The following is a 15,316-nucleotide window of genomic DNA, read 5'->3' on the forward strand; positions in this document are numbered from 1 at the left end:
CATATTTATTTCTCACCTTTCCGTTTCTCTGCTGCTGACCTGTCTCCTGCTTTTACGACCTGCCCTCACGCCTCCATGGTCTGTCCCATTCTGAGACACTATGTCCTTCTGTTCTGCTTCCTCCCAGGCCTTTGCGGGATTCTTCTACACAGCCAACGCGTTAAACCTCTCGGGCAGCTTTTCCCTGGACGCCTTCAACTCCAGCACCTGGGATTTCTGCTCACAGGACTGGAGTCAGGTCAGTGTGTACGGAGAAAGGAGCAACAGCGCCACCCACAGCAGAGCAGGGGATACTCCATTGTGCGCAGGAGTGCATGTGTTCTGAATTTCGCCCTATGCTGTTCTGCTTTTAACCCCCAAAATGGGGCTATCTGGGGAGCCATACCTGCGTCAGGAACTAATGTTCTGACCACAGGCGCCGGGTGAGAACCGTGTTGGGCACGTGATAAGCACCCTGTACGCTTAGAGATTGTTCTTACGTGATGATGTTCTAGGGATATTTTTAATATTATGTCATTGCATCCCTTAATGCAGGAGGCAGCCGATGGATGGTTCTTTCTCATTGATGTTTCTCTCTCTCCCTTCCTCTCTCTCTCTCAAATCAATTTTTAAAAAACACTAAAATTAAAAAAAAAATTTTAAATAAATATGAAACGCTGGGTGATAGAATTTTTTCAGCTGGTCCTTTGGTCCTAACGTGTTCCAAAATGTGCATTTTAAAACCTGCCTGCCGCCTTCCCCTCCCTGCTTTGACCTTCTCAGCTCCCGCTGCTGCTGCCCCGGTTCGATGAGGTGTACGCCCGCTCCTACTGCTTCTCGGCCCACTATGTCTACCACTTGCTCGTGAGTGGGTACAAATTCACCGAGGACACCTGGCCCCAGATACACTTTAAAAAAGAGGTAAGTCAGAGCGCAAGTCCTTTCCTCCTCTTCCTCTCAAAACAGAGAGGGTTGCGCGTACGTGCGTGAAAGGAGAGCCTTGACCCCCAGGGACCTCCCCGGAGGGATGAGGAAGAATTGGGAAGCCGAGCTCACCGCAGACCCTTCCCCTTGAGCAGAGCCTTGGAAGCCAGGACCCGTGGGCTCTGAGCTCCTCCAGGGCAGGACTTGTGTTATCCTCACATTCCCAGCATTCAGTTCAGCACATGGGCGAGAACCTGGAAGATGCTTAGTAAATGTTTGTTGAGTGAATGAATACATATGTTAAGGATTTCATCCTAACATATTTTCATTCTAAAAAGAAGCCTCAAATAGAACAGTTTGTTTTTTTTTTAAAAAAAGAGGATGGTTTTAAAACAAAGCCCTGGCTGGTGTTGAGGTTAGTGGAGCGCCATCCCGTGTACTGAGAGGTCACTGGTTCTATTCCTGGTCAGGCACAAGCCCTGGTTATGGGCTCAATCCCCAATAGGGGTCATGCAAGAGGCAGCCAATTGATGATTCTCTCATCAATGTTTCTCTCTCCCTCTCCCTTCCTCTCTCTCTTTAAAATCAATTTTAAAAATTTTTTTAAAAGAGGGTAGTAACTAATCGCTCTCCATTTACGCAGATGTCAGAGTAAGATGCAGGCTTTAGAGCTTGAGGGGTTAAATAGAATCTTCTCTCGGAATGAGCCTGAGGCACTGTGTTTACTGTCAAGAGTCCAGCATGGGCCAAAGCTGGAACCCCAGCTGTTCCCAGGTGACTGTGCAGTGACGGGGCCTCGGACCTTGCTTTCGGGCAACGGCAGCCTTGCTGACATGCCCATCCAGCACTATGTTCCCGGGTTCTGGGAGGCTTGTCTGGGTTCAGGAAGAGCTGGTATAAAGCCTGAAGTATATCTGGAGTCAGTCTGTTCGGTATGAGCTTTGGCTAATTAGATGAAACCAATCAACATCTGGCATTAGGCCTGTGACTGGCTATTTTTACATCAATGAAATTGAATCATCTATAAGAAATAAGGATGTCTGGGAACATATAAGGATTGTTGTGGGCATGTCCTTTCCTGGCTTGGCTTCATGATCTAATTATCAGGAAAGTACATGATGAGAATGGAGAACGGCTTCCCACTGAGCACCCGCTTGGATGCACACAGAATTCTAGGTGTCAAGTTCCTTTCCTTTATTCATAAAGAATCTTCTATCCAGCCAAATTAGTATCCGAATGTGAGGGCCTAAAAAGACTGTAGAAGATTGGCCACACAAAGACTGAACATCAAAACTATATTTGGAGGAAGTAATGAAATAAGACTAGAAATAAATCCAGATGTTATAAAAACATGTGGAGTAAGAATAAATAGTGTTGTGGCTTAAAATGTATGTTTTTAAAAAAAGAAAACTAACACCAAATAAAAAAGGAAAAGAGAAGAATTCATCCATACACCAGAGCAACCCAGAATTCAAGTATAGCTAATATTCAGTATGATGGGGATGGGGCCAGGGGGTCATAGGATACAGGCACATTCGAGTGGCCTAAAATGCTAATTTTTTAAAGGGAACATGCACACACACAATTTATAAGGCAAGAAAGGAAAAAAATAAATATAGGAAAAAAGCACCAATTGAAAATTTTAAAGTAAGGTATTAGAAATCCAAATATATCAACCATTACAATAATCCGTACATGGACCAAACCTACCAGTTAAAAGACAGACATTGCCAGACCTGATTTTTAAAAATCAAATATATGTAATTTATAAGAGAAACAGGCTTTACACATCAGGATTTGGAAAGATTGAAAGTTAAAAAAGAAAAAGAAAAAGATTTTTTTTAAACTATCAGGCAAACATCACCCAGAAGAAAACTGCTGTAGCTATTTAATATCTGAAAACAATTGTCTTTAAGATAAAAAGCATCATTCACAATAGAGAGGATTACAACAGAATGACAAAAAGTTCATTTCATCATGAAGATTGCAAATTAGAAATATTTATCCATCTAATAAAACAACCTAAAAATGTGCAAACCAAAAATCGATTGAATTTACCAGAAGAAACTGACAAACCCTGTTTCTTAGAAACTGGCCCTTGGCTTAGCGAACACACATTACCTTCCTTCTTTAGCCGCAGACACTGTACAGCCGGCAACAGACAATGGTCCACTGTCATCAACTCTGCCTCTTCCCACTTGGCCGTGGCGAGGTTGTGGGGACTCGTTCTGCCTTGCCTCTGTGGTGCTGGAGTTAGGGCCCTCGAGCCTTTGGGGGTCCCAGTGACTTGGATTGTCGCCCAGCCTCTGCAGTGTCTGAACTTGGGCAAGTCCTTTGACCTCTTTTCCAGTGGGTGTTTCCTGCTGGTGGCAGTGGTGTGCCCCGGGTATGGCATTCCCACCTCAGCCCCTGCCCTGAGAACTCAACCATCTCCTCTACTTCACAGGTGGACAATAGCAGCATAGCCTGGTCTCTTGGCTACATGCTCACCCTGACCAACCAGATCCCAGCCGAAATCCCCCTGATCCGCCTGCCCATGAAGCCACCTACCTTTATGAGCGTCCTCGCCTTCTTCACGGGAGTGGCCTTGCTGTGCCTGGCATTCCTGGTGTACCTGTATGCGTTGTCTAGGAATCAGAGGCGCTCCCAGCATGCCTTGGACCATGCAGTGGATTCCGAGTGAGCCGAGTGAGCAGCTGCAGGAGCTCGAGGGCTGCCCAGGTCCAGCCTGGGTGACACCAGACAATGCGAGTGAAATGCCCATCTGCGGGAAACACGACCGCAGTCAAATATTTAGGTTGTGCGCCCCTCAGATACGATGTATGCCAACGCACCTCTTGGGGAGCCCCTCAACTGTTCCTTGCACACTGCTCCTCAGAGACCCCACCACCCAATGCTGACCCCCTGGGGAACAGGAGAGACAGGCCCTCAAGGCCGGCTCTTTATTCCAGGGCCCCAGAGGAAGAGGAAGCAGAGATTATGACAGTTCCATGTTGAAGAATTGACCTCAGGGCACATTTTGCATCCTGTCCTCCCTTAGAAAGGCCGTATTCCTCCTGGCAGATGCCCACTAAGCATTTGACCCAATCAGCTATCTCATCGTATGGCTTCCGCCCACTGGTCCTTAACTGAGGCTGTCCTTTAGCAATCCCATCCACATTGAGCTGCCTCAGGTTGGTAGAATATAGGATCTGGGGGAGAAGACGGCTTTACGCCCAAGGACAGTGGCCACAGCCAGCTTCTGTCGTGCAGGCAGAACCTGAAGGATGGACGCACGGCAAGTCTCCCAGAAAACAGCTGGCCATTCCTCAAGTGGGATTCCCTCCCGCTCAGGGCTCTGGTCATTAGATCGCAGCCGGTGTCTGTATCATTATCCTCACCTCCCCTTCACCTTGCTCCTGTCATCCTATGAAACATTTCCTCCTGGCGAGGGCATCGTGTTCCAGATCTTTCTGCCTTGGCGAGGCTTTTGTTTTGGGCCATCTTTCCAGAAACCGTTAGCGTGGCGTGCACCTTCTGTCCACCATCCCACAGGTATGCTTGATGCGCCACAAGACGTCCTATTCTATGATTGGCTTACCAGTTCCTTTCCTGGGCGGTAGATCTCCCTGCGTAGCGGCCATAGTTCCTGACTTTGGAGAAAGAAGAGGAAGCTGCAGGGACGTTTAACTCCTAAGTGGGATGGGGAGAACTCCGGCATGTCCGATGGCTACAGGCTAAAAGTCAACATGATTGCAGATGGTCGTTTGGTAGCTCAATGTGGAATAAAGGACTCGGATTTTGTTTTGACTTGCAGGGTGTGTGTTTGTTACCTTGCACATGGTACTCCTTCTCCCAAGGTCCCAAGGCAGTACTGGTGAGAAGTTTTAAAAATTGAGAACATTTTCTTAAGAAGACTTGCCTAGTGAATTAAGAAAATGATGCATTAATATCACTTTTATTTCAGAGAGTTCAAAGGACTTCCCTTTGGTAAACCTTTGGCTCCTTGAGATACTAGTAGTTGTAGTGAACATTTCTGTGCCTTATTTGACAGTCAAAGCTTCTGTGAGGCCACAGCCTGCCATTAGATATTCTCTGCCCCCCCCCCCCCCCCCGCCATTTAGATCTTGATTTCCACCCAGAATGGCTGCTCCATCCCAAAATGCACCTTTGCTCACAGAGTTCTCTCTACCTAGACTGGGTCATCCTCGAATCCATGCAAATAATGCATATTTCTCAAGGCATAATTTTAGCTCTACTTCTTTCACAAAGCTTTCCTTACACACACTATGGCCTGTCTCCTGGATCACCTTTTCAAAACTAATTACATCATAAATTATATCATTATTCGTCTTTGTGTGTGCATATGGCTTGTTTCTAATATAGACAGAAGGTACCCTGGCCAATTTGGCTCAGTGGATACAGTGTGGGCCCGAGGACTGAAGGGTTTTGAGATTTTGAGATCTTGAATAAGGAAAGGGATTCTTAACACACACACAAAAGGCCTTAACCATGAGAATATGTGTGAAAACAAAAGAACTACAAATATGTTCAATATGGATGGATCTTACAAACATAGGGTAAAAAGCAAGTTTAATTCCATTTATGTAAAGCTCCAAAACTGGCAAAACTAAACACAGAAGATCAACTCTAAAGAAAAGCAAGAAAATCATTGCTCTTAAATTTGGGGCGGGGGTGAGGTGGGGTGGGGAAACAGAGATTGTGTCTGGAAAGGAACAAACAGATGTCTTAGTCTGCTAGGGCTGCCATAACAAAATATCAGAGACTGGATGGCTTAAACAACAGAAATCTAATTTCTCACAGTTCTGGAAGCTGGGAAGCCGAAGATCAAGGTGCCAGCTGATTCAGTTCCTGGCTGTGGGCAGCTGCCTTCTCACGGAGTCCTCACGGGGCCTTGTCTCTGTGCTTGTGCAGAAAGAGAGGGTGAGCTCTCTGGTGTCTCTTTCTATAAGGGTACTAATCCCATCATGATAGTGGGCACCCCCTCATGAACTCATCTAACCCCAATCACCTCCCAAAAGTCCCATATCCAAATACCATCCCATTGGGGGTTGGGACTTCTAACATATGAATATCGGGGGCACACAAAAATCCAGTCTAGAGTAACAGAACTTTTGGGGTGATGGTGATTGATATTCTATAACTAGGTAGTAGTTACAGGTGTTCCCTTTTTTCAACCATGCATGTACTTTCTGTATGTCCTATATGACATTTAAAAGATTATAGGTCTGGGTTAACTCAAGAATTTGCTACTTGCTACCTCTATGATCTTCATAAAGTCTTTCAATCTCTGGGACTAATATCTACTAGTACCTCATGGGATTGTTGAGAAAAGTAAAATGTAACACTTAGCCAGTATCTGGCAGGGAGTATAGGCAATGAATAAGAGTTTTAAAAGGTATTTCTTTCATCCATTTACTCATTCATTCATTTATTCATTCATTCATTCATACATTCTCCAAAAGTCTACTCTATGCTAAGTAAGGACTCCTGAAACACATGAGACACGAAGGCCCTCTGCTGGAGCCATGGAGAAAATCTTTCCCAGGTTGGGTCCTTTTTGTTTCTACCTCATTAAGGATGCTGAAAAAAATCATCAGTTCAAAAATATTTTTAATATTATAAAATACTGAGGCAATCGGAAATCTGAACATTTGATATCAAGCATTCCCACTAATTTTTGTTTACCTTCACAGCAACACCTAGAATAATGGTTAACTGAAGGTTGTAGCCTAGCCACATTGACACATAAAATTGACCATCACATCTATGAATTGATTCAAAATGATTTGTAAAGGAGGATGTGGATGGGACAGAACTAGCCAATCCTCCTGGTGATTGGACGAGCCAGTTGGGTGTAGCCGGCCTATCAGAGTTCTGCTTACGCGTGGTCTGATACTTTGGTTTCTGATGTAAGTGGCTGCTAAGGATTATCCTGCTCATTTCCCGTCGCCTACACCACAAGGCGGTTGGGCCTTACTTACAGTTGCCTTCCCATTATCATACAGCAGCGGTTCTCAACCTGTGGGTCGCGACCCCTTTGGGGGTCGAACGACCCTTTCACAGGGGTCGCCTAAGACCATCGGAAAACACATATATAATTACATATTGTTTTTTGTGATGAATCACTATGCTTTAATTATGTTGCATTTGTAACAATGAAAATACATCCTGCCTATCAGATATTTACATGACGATTCATAACAGTAGCACAATTACAGTGATGAAGTAGCAACGAAAATAATTTTATGGCTGGGGGTCACCACAACATGAGGAACTGTATTAAAGGGCCGTGGCCTTAGGAAGGTTGAGAACCACTGTCATAGAGAAATCCGCAAAGAGCCTGGGGCTGCTTGGGAAGGGTCTCCAGCGGCTTCTTCAAGGAGAGCTGTAGCGTGAGGAGCACATTCTAGGAAAAGGGAAGCCCAGTGTATGAAAAGCCGTGAGACCCGTAGCTACTGCAGGATTGTTGTGCAGGGCCTTGAATGCCAGGCTCGGTAGTTTGGACTTGATTCTGTAGAACAGAGGATGAAAGTGAACATTTGGAGGACTTTAAATAGGGTTGACTTAATCAGATGATGAACTTTAGAAAAATAATTTTGTAACTGGAGAATCCGAAAGTGTTTGCCAAAGTGTGTTCAGTGAATCACTGGGGAGCTTTTTTTTTTTTTCTTTTTTAATATATTTTTTTTCTTATTTAATATATTCTTATTTAATATATTTTTTAATATAACAATATTTTTATTGTTTTCAGAGAAGAAGGGGAAAGATAGAAACATCAATGAGAAAGAATAATTGATGGACCGCCTCCTGCACACCCCCTACTGGGGATGCAGCCCACAACCTGGGCATGTGCCCTGACCAGGAATCTAACCATGACCTCCTGGTTCATAGGTCGGTGCTCAACCACTGAGCCACACCTGCCAGGTGGGGGAGCTTGTTTTTTTAAATGCTGATTCTTGCCCCTCCTCAGACCAGCAAATCAGAGTCTCTGGTGTTAAAGCCAGAGGACCCCATTTTGAAAGTTGTTTTTGTGTGTGCGTTTTTAAGCTAACCTTTATTTGGGGGAAATAAGTGTACCAGCCCGAAAGGTAAAGCTTTGAATTTCCACCAGCTGAACACACTCAGGTCACCAACACGCAGAGGAAACTGGCCACCAGCAGCTCAGCTGTCTCTCTTTCCCCCCAGCCGCCGCTGCCTCCACCGAGGGTAAACACGTTCATTTACTTCTAACAGCCAAAGATTAGTTTGCTTGTTTTGAACTTCATATAATTGACATCACATGGCATACACCCTATGCGTCTGACTTATTTCACTGTTGTGTGTGAATGCGTCCATGTTCCGTGTACACGCTGCTGACTCCATTATAAAGACTTCCATGACTTATCCATTCTCTTGTTGATGGGCCTTTGGGTAGTGTCCAGTCTGGGGCTCTTACCACAACCAGACTGCGGTGAATGTTCTTATTCATGTCTTTTGCTTTGTAAATTATAAAGCAGGATGCCAAGGCCTAAAGACGAAATCATTCGCCACCCACTTATTGAGCCCCTTAGGAGGCACTGTGCTAAGAAAAGAAGACGCTCAAGGTCCTGCCCTCATAGAACTCACTTTAGTTGGTGCAAAACTACAGCTAAATGGACGGAAAGATGAGTCAAACAACTGTGGTAAGAACTCTGAGGAAAACAAACAGCTGATCTAGTAAAGGGACAAGGGGACTGACCTTTTTTATGTGGCAGTCATGCTGTATGAACAAAGGGAAGAGCATTCTTTTTTTTTTATTGTCTAAAGTTTTACATTTGTCTTCTTTTTCCCCAATTGATGTCCGCCCCCCTCCCCCCAAGCATTCTTGGCACAGGAGACACCACGTACAAGTCATGGAGAAGGGGAGAGCTTGTCCTATTCAAGACCAGTGTGGCTGAAGCACAATGAAGGGGAACAAGGGGTTGCATGTAGGAGCATATGATGCAGGCCAGAATAAGCAGTTTTGATTTTATTCTAATAGTGTAGAAAGCCATTGAAATGTTTTAAACAGAAAGATGTGATTTTATTTATTGATTTAAAATTTCTTACTGATTTTTGGAGAGGGAGAGAAACATCGATGTGAGAGCAGAACTTAGATGGGCTGCCTCCTGCACACCCCCTTCCAGGGGTCCAACCGAACTAGCGACTCAAACCAGGGGCAACCCTTCAGTGCACCGGCCGACACCCACCTACTGAGCCACACTGAGTCACACTTGCCAGGGCATGATTTGTTTTTTATTTTACTTTATTTTTTAAAATATATTCTTTATTGATTTCAGAGAGGAAGGGAGAGGGGAGAGAGAGAAACATCAATGATGAGAGAGAATCACTGATTGGCTGCCTCCTGCACGCCCCCTACTGGGGATCGAGCCCGCAACGCAGGCATGTGCCCTTTGCCAGAATCAAACCGGGACCCTTCAGTCTACAGGCTGACGCTCTATCCACTGAGCCAAGCTGGCCAGGGCATGATTTGTTTTTTAAAAAGATCCCTCTGACTTCTGAGCAGAGAATAGATTAAATGGATCAATGGAAAGGCAGATCACTTTAGGAGGCTGCTTGGAACAGTCCAGGAGTATATGCTGGTGTAGATCTTAGGAAACGACTGAAATAGATTTGGGAATTGTCAGCAAAGTAATCACCATCTTAATCAAGTGGTGAATAGTAACACTGCCAAGGAGACATCCCGCGTGTGTCCTGATACGATGCCATCAAGGGCTCAGCATTTCTACCAAAAAGGCATAAGCTGAGTGCAATGGTGAGGAAAACCACAACAAATCCATATCGAGAGACATTCCACAGAACAACCAGCCTGTATTTTAAAATGCAAAAACGTCAGTATTACCAAAGATAAAAGCTTAGGAACGGTTACCGATTAAAAAAACAAAACAGGCCGAAACCGGTTTGGCTCAGTGGATAGAGCGTCGGCCTGCGGACTGAGAGGTCCCAGGTTCGATTCCGGTCAAGGGCATGTACCTGGGTTGCGGGCACATCCCCAGTAGGAGATGTGCAGGAGGCAGCTGATCGATGTTTCTCTCTCATCGATGTTTCTAACTCTCTATCTCTCTCCCTTCCTCTCTGTAAAAAATCAATAAAATATATTTAAAAAAACAACAACACACACACACAAAAAAAACAAAACAGAAAAACTAGACATGGTAACTAAACACAACTTGTTTAGATTAGATTGTGGACCAGGAAAAAAAGTATATATATATAGCATTTACTCTAACAACTGTAAATGGGGCAATTGATAACATTTAAATAGGACTGCAAATTAAAGAACAGACTATTCGTATTATTTTCCTGATTTTGATCATTTTATTACGTAAGATATGTCTTTGTTTTTAGGAAATAACACATTTAATCGTGTAGCGATAAAGAAACATCATGGCTGCAATTCTCTCTCAAATCGTTCAGAGAACGCAAACATAAAATGTCAACATTCAGCATTCATGGAAATTACCTCTATTAGCTTTGCAACGTTTCTGTAAGTCTGAATTACTCTAAAATAAAACATTAACAAAATTACTGGAGTCACTCGGGGACAGAAAAAACATATCTAGCACTAAACCATGAGTAACCACGTTTAGATAAAAGTCGGGAGAAGGGTGAGCAGTGGAAAGAAAGACGGAAGAATGTTAAAAAAAGAGCCAAGTGGAATGTGGACAAAGGGAGTCAAAGCTTCTGTGCTCTTCACCCTAATCTCCTAAGCGATGATCTTCCCTCCCGCCACTCAGCGCCGCACCACCGAGGGCGAGCTCATTGCCGGCTTCAGCGAAAAATCGTCCAGACTCCGCCGGCTCCGCCATGTTTTCCCAGGGAGCATGCGCGCGAGTACGCACGCACGCACGCACGCCCCAGCTCTAACCAATCAGCGCCCACGTCGGCGTTCCGTTCAGCGCAGGGGCGGGGCGACTATCTGCACATGCGCACGGTTGGGTGGGCCTCGTTCCTTCTCGCCGAGCGCCGCCAACATGGTGAGTATCACTGCTGCGGGCTCCGGGGTCTGGCCGCCCCGCAGCTGCACCACCGCCTGAGCGGGGCGCGGAATGGCGCCCAGCGGGCCCTACGTAGCGCAAGGTGAGGGTTCCCGGGCGAATGGAGCGCGTAGCTTGCGGGCTTCCCGGACCTGCGGTCGATGAGCGCGTGGAGGGCCCGGCAGGCCCGGCGCGCCTGGGCTTATGCGTGCGCGCAGCCGCCGCCAAAGCTGGAGCGCCGGCGGCCTGGCGGGGCTGGAACTGGCGGGCCGGGCCGTGACGGCCGGCGAGACCCCGGCTTTTGCCGCCGTCCCCGCCTCTGCGAGTTTGTTATCCAGGTCGACCCGTGGCGCTTGGGGTGGGTGTTTCCCTCTACGTTCTTCGCTGCACTGAGCCTCTTTGCCTGTAAACTGCAGGACCCTGTGAATGTGGAGAGATTTTAATCAGTTTCGCTTTCCTCCCCCCCCCGGCCCATTTCAGGTGTTCAGGCGCTTCGTGGAGGTTGGCCGGGTGGCCTACGTCTCCTTCGGGCCTCATGCCGGGAAGCTGGTCGCGATCGTAGATGTTATCGATCAGAACAGGGTAAGTGTAAGGGAAGAGTCACAGCTTCCCACGACAGTGGGTGGTGCGCTGCGAGGACCCCAGCGGCCCCGGAGGCCGGAGGGCTGTGGGTGGGCGATGGCGGTGTTTTAGTTCGGGGAAAGCAGGCAGGGCGCTGTAGGGGTTTTCAGGCACAGATTGGAGTTGGCCAGTGCCACTGGGTTTGGGTATTGCCTCTGCGGCTTACACTAGCCAGCACCTTTATGGCTAAAACATTGGTGAGGGTTCAATGAGTTACTATATATGTATAAAGGGAGTTTAGAACAAGCCAGGCGTGTAGTATTGAGAACCACAAACTTAAGGGATTGACCAGAGGCTGTGAATGGACATTAAGTTGTTTGTTGGAAATGTAAGGATTGAAGACTTAAAATTGTCAAGTAAATTACATGTAGTTAGGTAATAGGCTGAACTAATAATAATTAATCGTTTTTTAAAAAAAAGCATTTAAATAGTAGGGCTTGGATTTTGAAAGGACATGTTATTGCAGACTATCCTGTTGAATGCTGTTAGGTTTTGCACTGAGGTCTTGATCTTATGTCTTCTAGGCTTTGGTTGATGGACCTTGCACTCGAGTAAGGAGACAGGCTATGCCTTTCAAATGCATGCAGCTCACTGACTTCATCCTTAAGTTCCCACACAGGTAAAACCCACCTCCCAGCTTTGCTTATGCTAGAGCAGCAGTGGCCAGCCTTTCCGACCTCGTGGGCCACCAGTGGTCCGTGGACCACCGGTTGGCGACCACTGTGCTAGAGAACATTTTCTTGGTTTACTTAAAAAAAAGTTTTTGTTATTTTACTAGTTTTCCCTTGAGAATATAGTGAACAGTTTTGAAGAATGGAAGCAATTCAGAAGAAGAATTTCCAGTGTAGTGGGCAGGCATTGTTTCCTTTTAAATGTGCTGCGATCTTTTCGTTCTCTGGCTTTGCCTGTGTGCAGATTTGCCATCCTCTTTTGTTTGTACCTCTCTCAGGATTTACGCAGCAAAGACCTTTTTTTAGGAATTCTGGTTTCCTGTTTATATTTTAATCACTTTTAGTTCCAAAACAAAAATACGAGTTCTTGTTTCTTCCAATACTCGTTATCCTTAGTTGAATGTTTCCTGTGTGTCAGAAGTATTTAACAGCCCTAGCTAGTTTTGCTCAGTGGTAAGAGTGTCGGCCTGCTGATGGAAGGGTCTTGGGTTCAATTCCCAGTCAAGTGTATGGACCTGAGTTGCATGCTCTACCCCTGGCCCCAGTAGGGCAGGGGCAAGTACGGGAGGTAACCACATCAATGTTTCTCTACTGCCACCCCTCCCCTCCAGTCTCTCTTTAAAAAAAATCAATGGGCCGAAACCGGTTTGGCTCAGTGGATAGAGCGTTGGCCTGTGGACTGAAGGGTCCCAGGTTCGATTCCAGTCAAGGGCATGTACCTGGGTTGCGGGCACATCCCCAGTGGGAGATGTGCAGGAGGCAGCTGATCGATGTTTCTCTCTCATCGATGTTTCTAACTCTCTATCTCTCTCCCTTCCTCTCTGTAAAAAGTCAATAAAATATATTTAAAAAAAAAATCAATGGAAAAAATATCCTTGGGTGAGGATTTTTTTAAAAAAGTAACATGCATCATTTTGTGACAGTTACTTACAAGGAATTGAGAAAACCATTAATTCTTTTTTAACATGCTTGATGTAGACTGTGGACGTTAACTGCTGTGTTGCTGTACAGTTATCCAACTGCACTGACAGTTGTAGTGGGACACCTGTAACTAGTTTACTTTTGAAGTGTACTGGGTTTTACTGGGTTAATTGTGTGTTTGAGGTTATAAGACATCCAAAGATGTGGTGTGCCGGGTGGTATTTGTTCTCTAGAGACAACTAGAGCTAGAAGTACAACAAATGGGAAGGGTACTTTTGGGATTATTTTGCTTATGCTTTTTAACCTGAGAGGGGGTATCAGTTCTGCTTTTCAGAGGGTGAAAAGCTGCCCTTGGGTTTGTTTTGCTTCAAAGCTGATTTCTTCATCTCTAGTCTTGGTTCTTTCTAGTGCCCGCCAGAAGTATGTTCGACAAGCCTGGGAGAAGGCAGATATCAATACAAAATGGGCAGCCACAAGATGGGCCAAGAAGATTGAAGCCAGAGAAAAGGTAATAACTTACAGTCATTTGAATTCTGACCTTTTTTGGAGGGTTGGAAGGTGGTATAAGAGAGTTTTGTGTTTTGTTTTTTATAGAAAGCCAAGATGACAGATTTTGATCGTTACAAAGTGATGAAGGCAAAGAAAATGGTAAGTTTTTAAAATTAGTACAGGATTATGTTTTAACCCTAAACTTATTTATATGGTAATTCTGTTTGCCCATGCTTAGTAGAGCAAAGTTGATTATATGAGGGTCTTAACATTAGGGTTTTCTCTTAAACATACATACATATATGACAAATAGTCTCTGTATGCATGTTGTAAATATACTTACATTGGCCTTTTTCAGAGGAACCGAATAATCAAGCTTGAAGTTAAGAAGCTTCAAAAGGCAGCTCTCCTGAAAGCTTCGCCCAAAAAAGCACCTGCTGCTAAAGGTGCCGCTGCAGCTGCAGCAGCTGCTGCAAAGGTTCCAGCAAAAAAGGTCACCGCTGCAGGCAAGAAGGCTCCAGGCCAGAAGGTTCCCGCCCAGAAGCCTGCAGGCCAGAAGGCAGCGCCTCCAAAAGCTCAAAAGGGTCCGAAAGCCCCAGCCCAGAAAGCACCTGCTGCTCCCAAGGCATCTGGCAAGAAAGCATGAGAACACGAGGGGCTACTATAAACGATTAATAAAAGTTCTTTTTAACACACTGGCCCATCTGCTTGCTGTGGGTGAACGTCTGCTGCGGGGCAGGGATTGCGAAGGAGATTGATAGTAGGAAGGTTGATGTCATTGTTAGAAAATCAGTTCCTTTGTCTCATTCTGCCTGCTTTCAGGTAGTTTAAAGCCATCATACTAAGTGGTAACGAGTTAATGTTCTCATGGGAAATGATGATGAGAACATCAGGTGTTTTTTTTTCTAGTACAAATATATTTTCCATATAAACATAAAATTCTAGCAGCTTTGGATGCTTGAGGGTTTAATAAGATACATTCTAAGTTCGGTTGCCTATAATTTCTAACCAAAAGCTGATTTCCTGAACCTGACTGGGAAATGGACAAAATCATTTTGGCTTGGTATTAATAGTCAAGTGATAATAGTGTAATAGCTTCTGTGATAAAGGAAATGCAGTCAGTTTTGGGTTACCTGGCCTGTGTGAGGGTTCAGGAGTTGTCTAGAGAATTAAAATTAGACCCCCCTTTTTTTGTGTGTGCCACAGAATTTAGTCATTTATGTGCCATGAGATGAAAAGGTTGAAAATCACTGGTCTAAACCAACCAAGTGGTGGTAGTGCCACGTAGGCCTAAGTAAGCCATCTTACTGGTTTCTTGGTTTTACTGCGCTTGGGTTGGTTTTCTGGTTTTCAGTTACTGCATCCTCCAGTGTTTCGTCCTGTTAGGCTTCATGAGGGATAGACTTGGCTTGTCTGTATTACTTTGTCCTCATGAACTGTTTCTTACAGCATTTCTCAGTAAATGTGTGGGTGTTACACTCCACAGCAGCCCCTGCGATTCTGACACGACTACCAAGGGGTTTAGAGGTCTGCCCGCACTTCAGATGCAGTCCCAAGGCCCAGGCTTTCTGAGTGACCGGCTGTAAATTGGACTGCCTCCTGCGGCTTGATAATTGTCAGGGACAGCTCATCATAGAACTCCTTCCTGTTAACAGTTTATTAGAAAGGTTAAAACTTCACAGCCCTTCCCACTTCCAAGGCTCCCGCTGCGGG

The 15,316-nt window shown here is 45.3% G+C and overlaps 2 protein-coding genes across 3 annotated transcripts in view; both read left to right on the forward strand.

The window, feature by feature from the left end:
• Positions 1-4,698, forward strand: part of ENTPD3 (ectonucleoside triphosphate diphosphohydrolase 3) — a 29,697-nt gene extending 24,999 nt beyond the window's left edge. For both annotated transcript variants that reach the window (XM_081105882.1, XM_081105881.1), the window contains exons 9-11: positions 128-238; positions 763-900; positions 3,350-4,698. In XM_081105882.1, the coding sequence (XP_080962008.1) occupies positions 128-238; positions 763-900; positions 3,350-3,586 (486 nt within the window). In that variant the 3' untranslated portion in view covers positions 3,587-4,698. The remainder of the gene's footprint in view (positions 1-127; positions 239-762; positions 901-3,349) is intronic.
• Positions 4,699-10,096: 5,398 nt separating this feature from the next.
• RPL14 (ribosomal protein L14) lies at positions 10,097-14,301 on the forward strand. Its single transcript, XM_081105883.1, has 6 exons — positions 10,097-10,901; positions 11,382-11,483; positions 12,047-12,141; positions 13,523-13,622; positions 13,709-13,762; positions 13,962-14,301. Exons 1-6 carry the CDS (start codon positions 10,638-10,640, stop codon positions 14,247-14,249), a joined length of 903 nt encoding a protein of 300 aa, XP_080962009.1. The 5' UTR covers positions 10,097-10,637; the 3' UTR covers positions 14,250-14,301.
• Positions 14,302-15,316: the final 1,015 nt, after the last annotated feature.

Source organism: Myotis nattereri (assembly GCF_964212035.1).
Source record: "Myotis nattereri genome assembly, chromosome: 14".
NCBI lineage: Eukaryota > Metazoa > Chordata > Mammalia > Chiroptera > Vespertilionidae > Myotis > Myotis nattereri.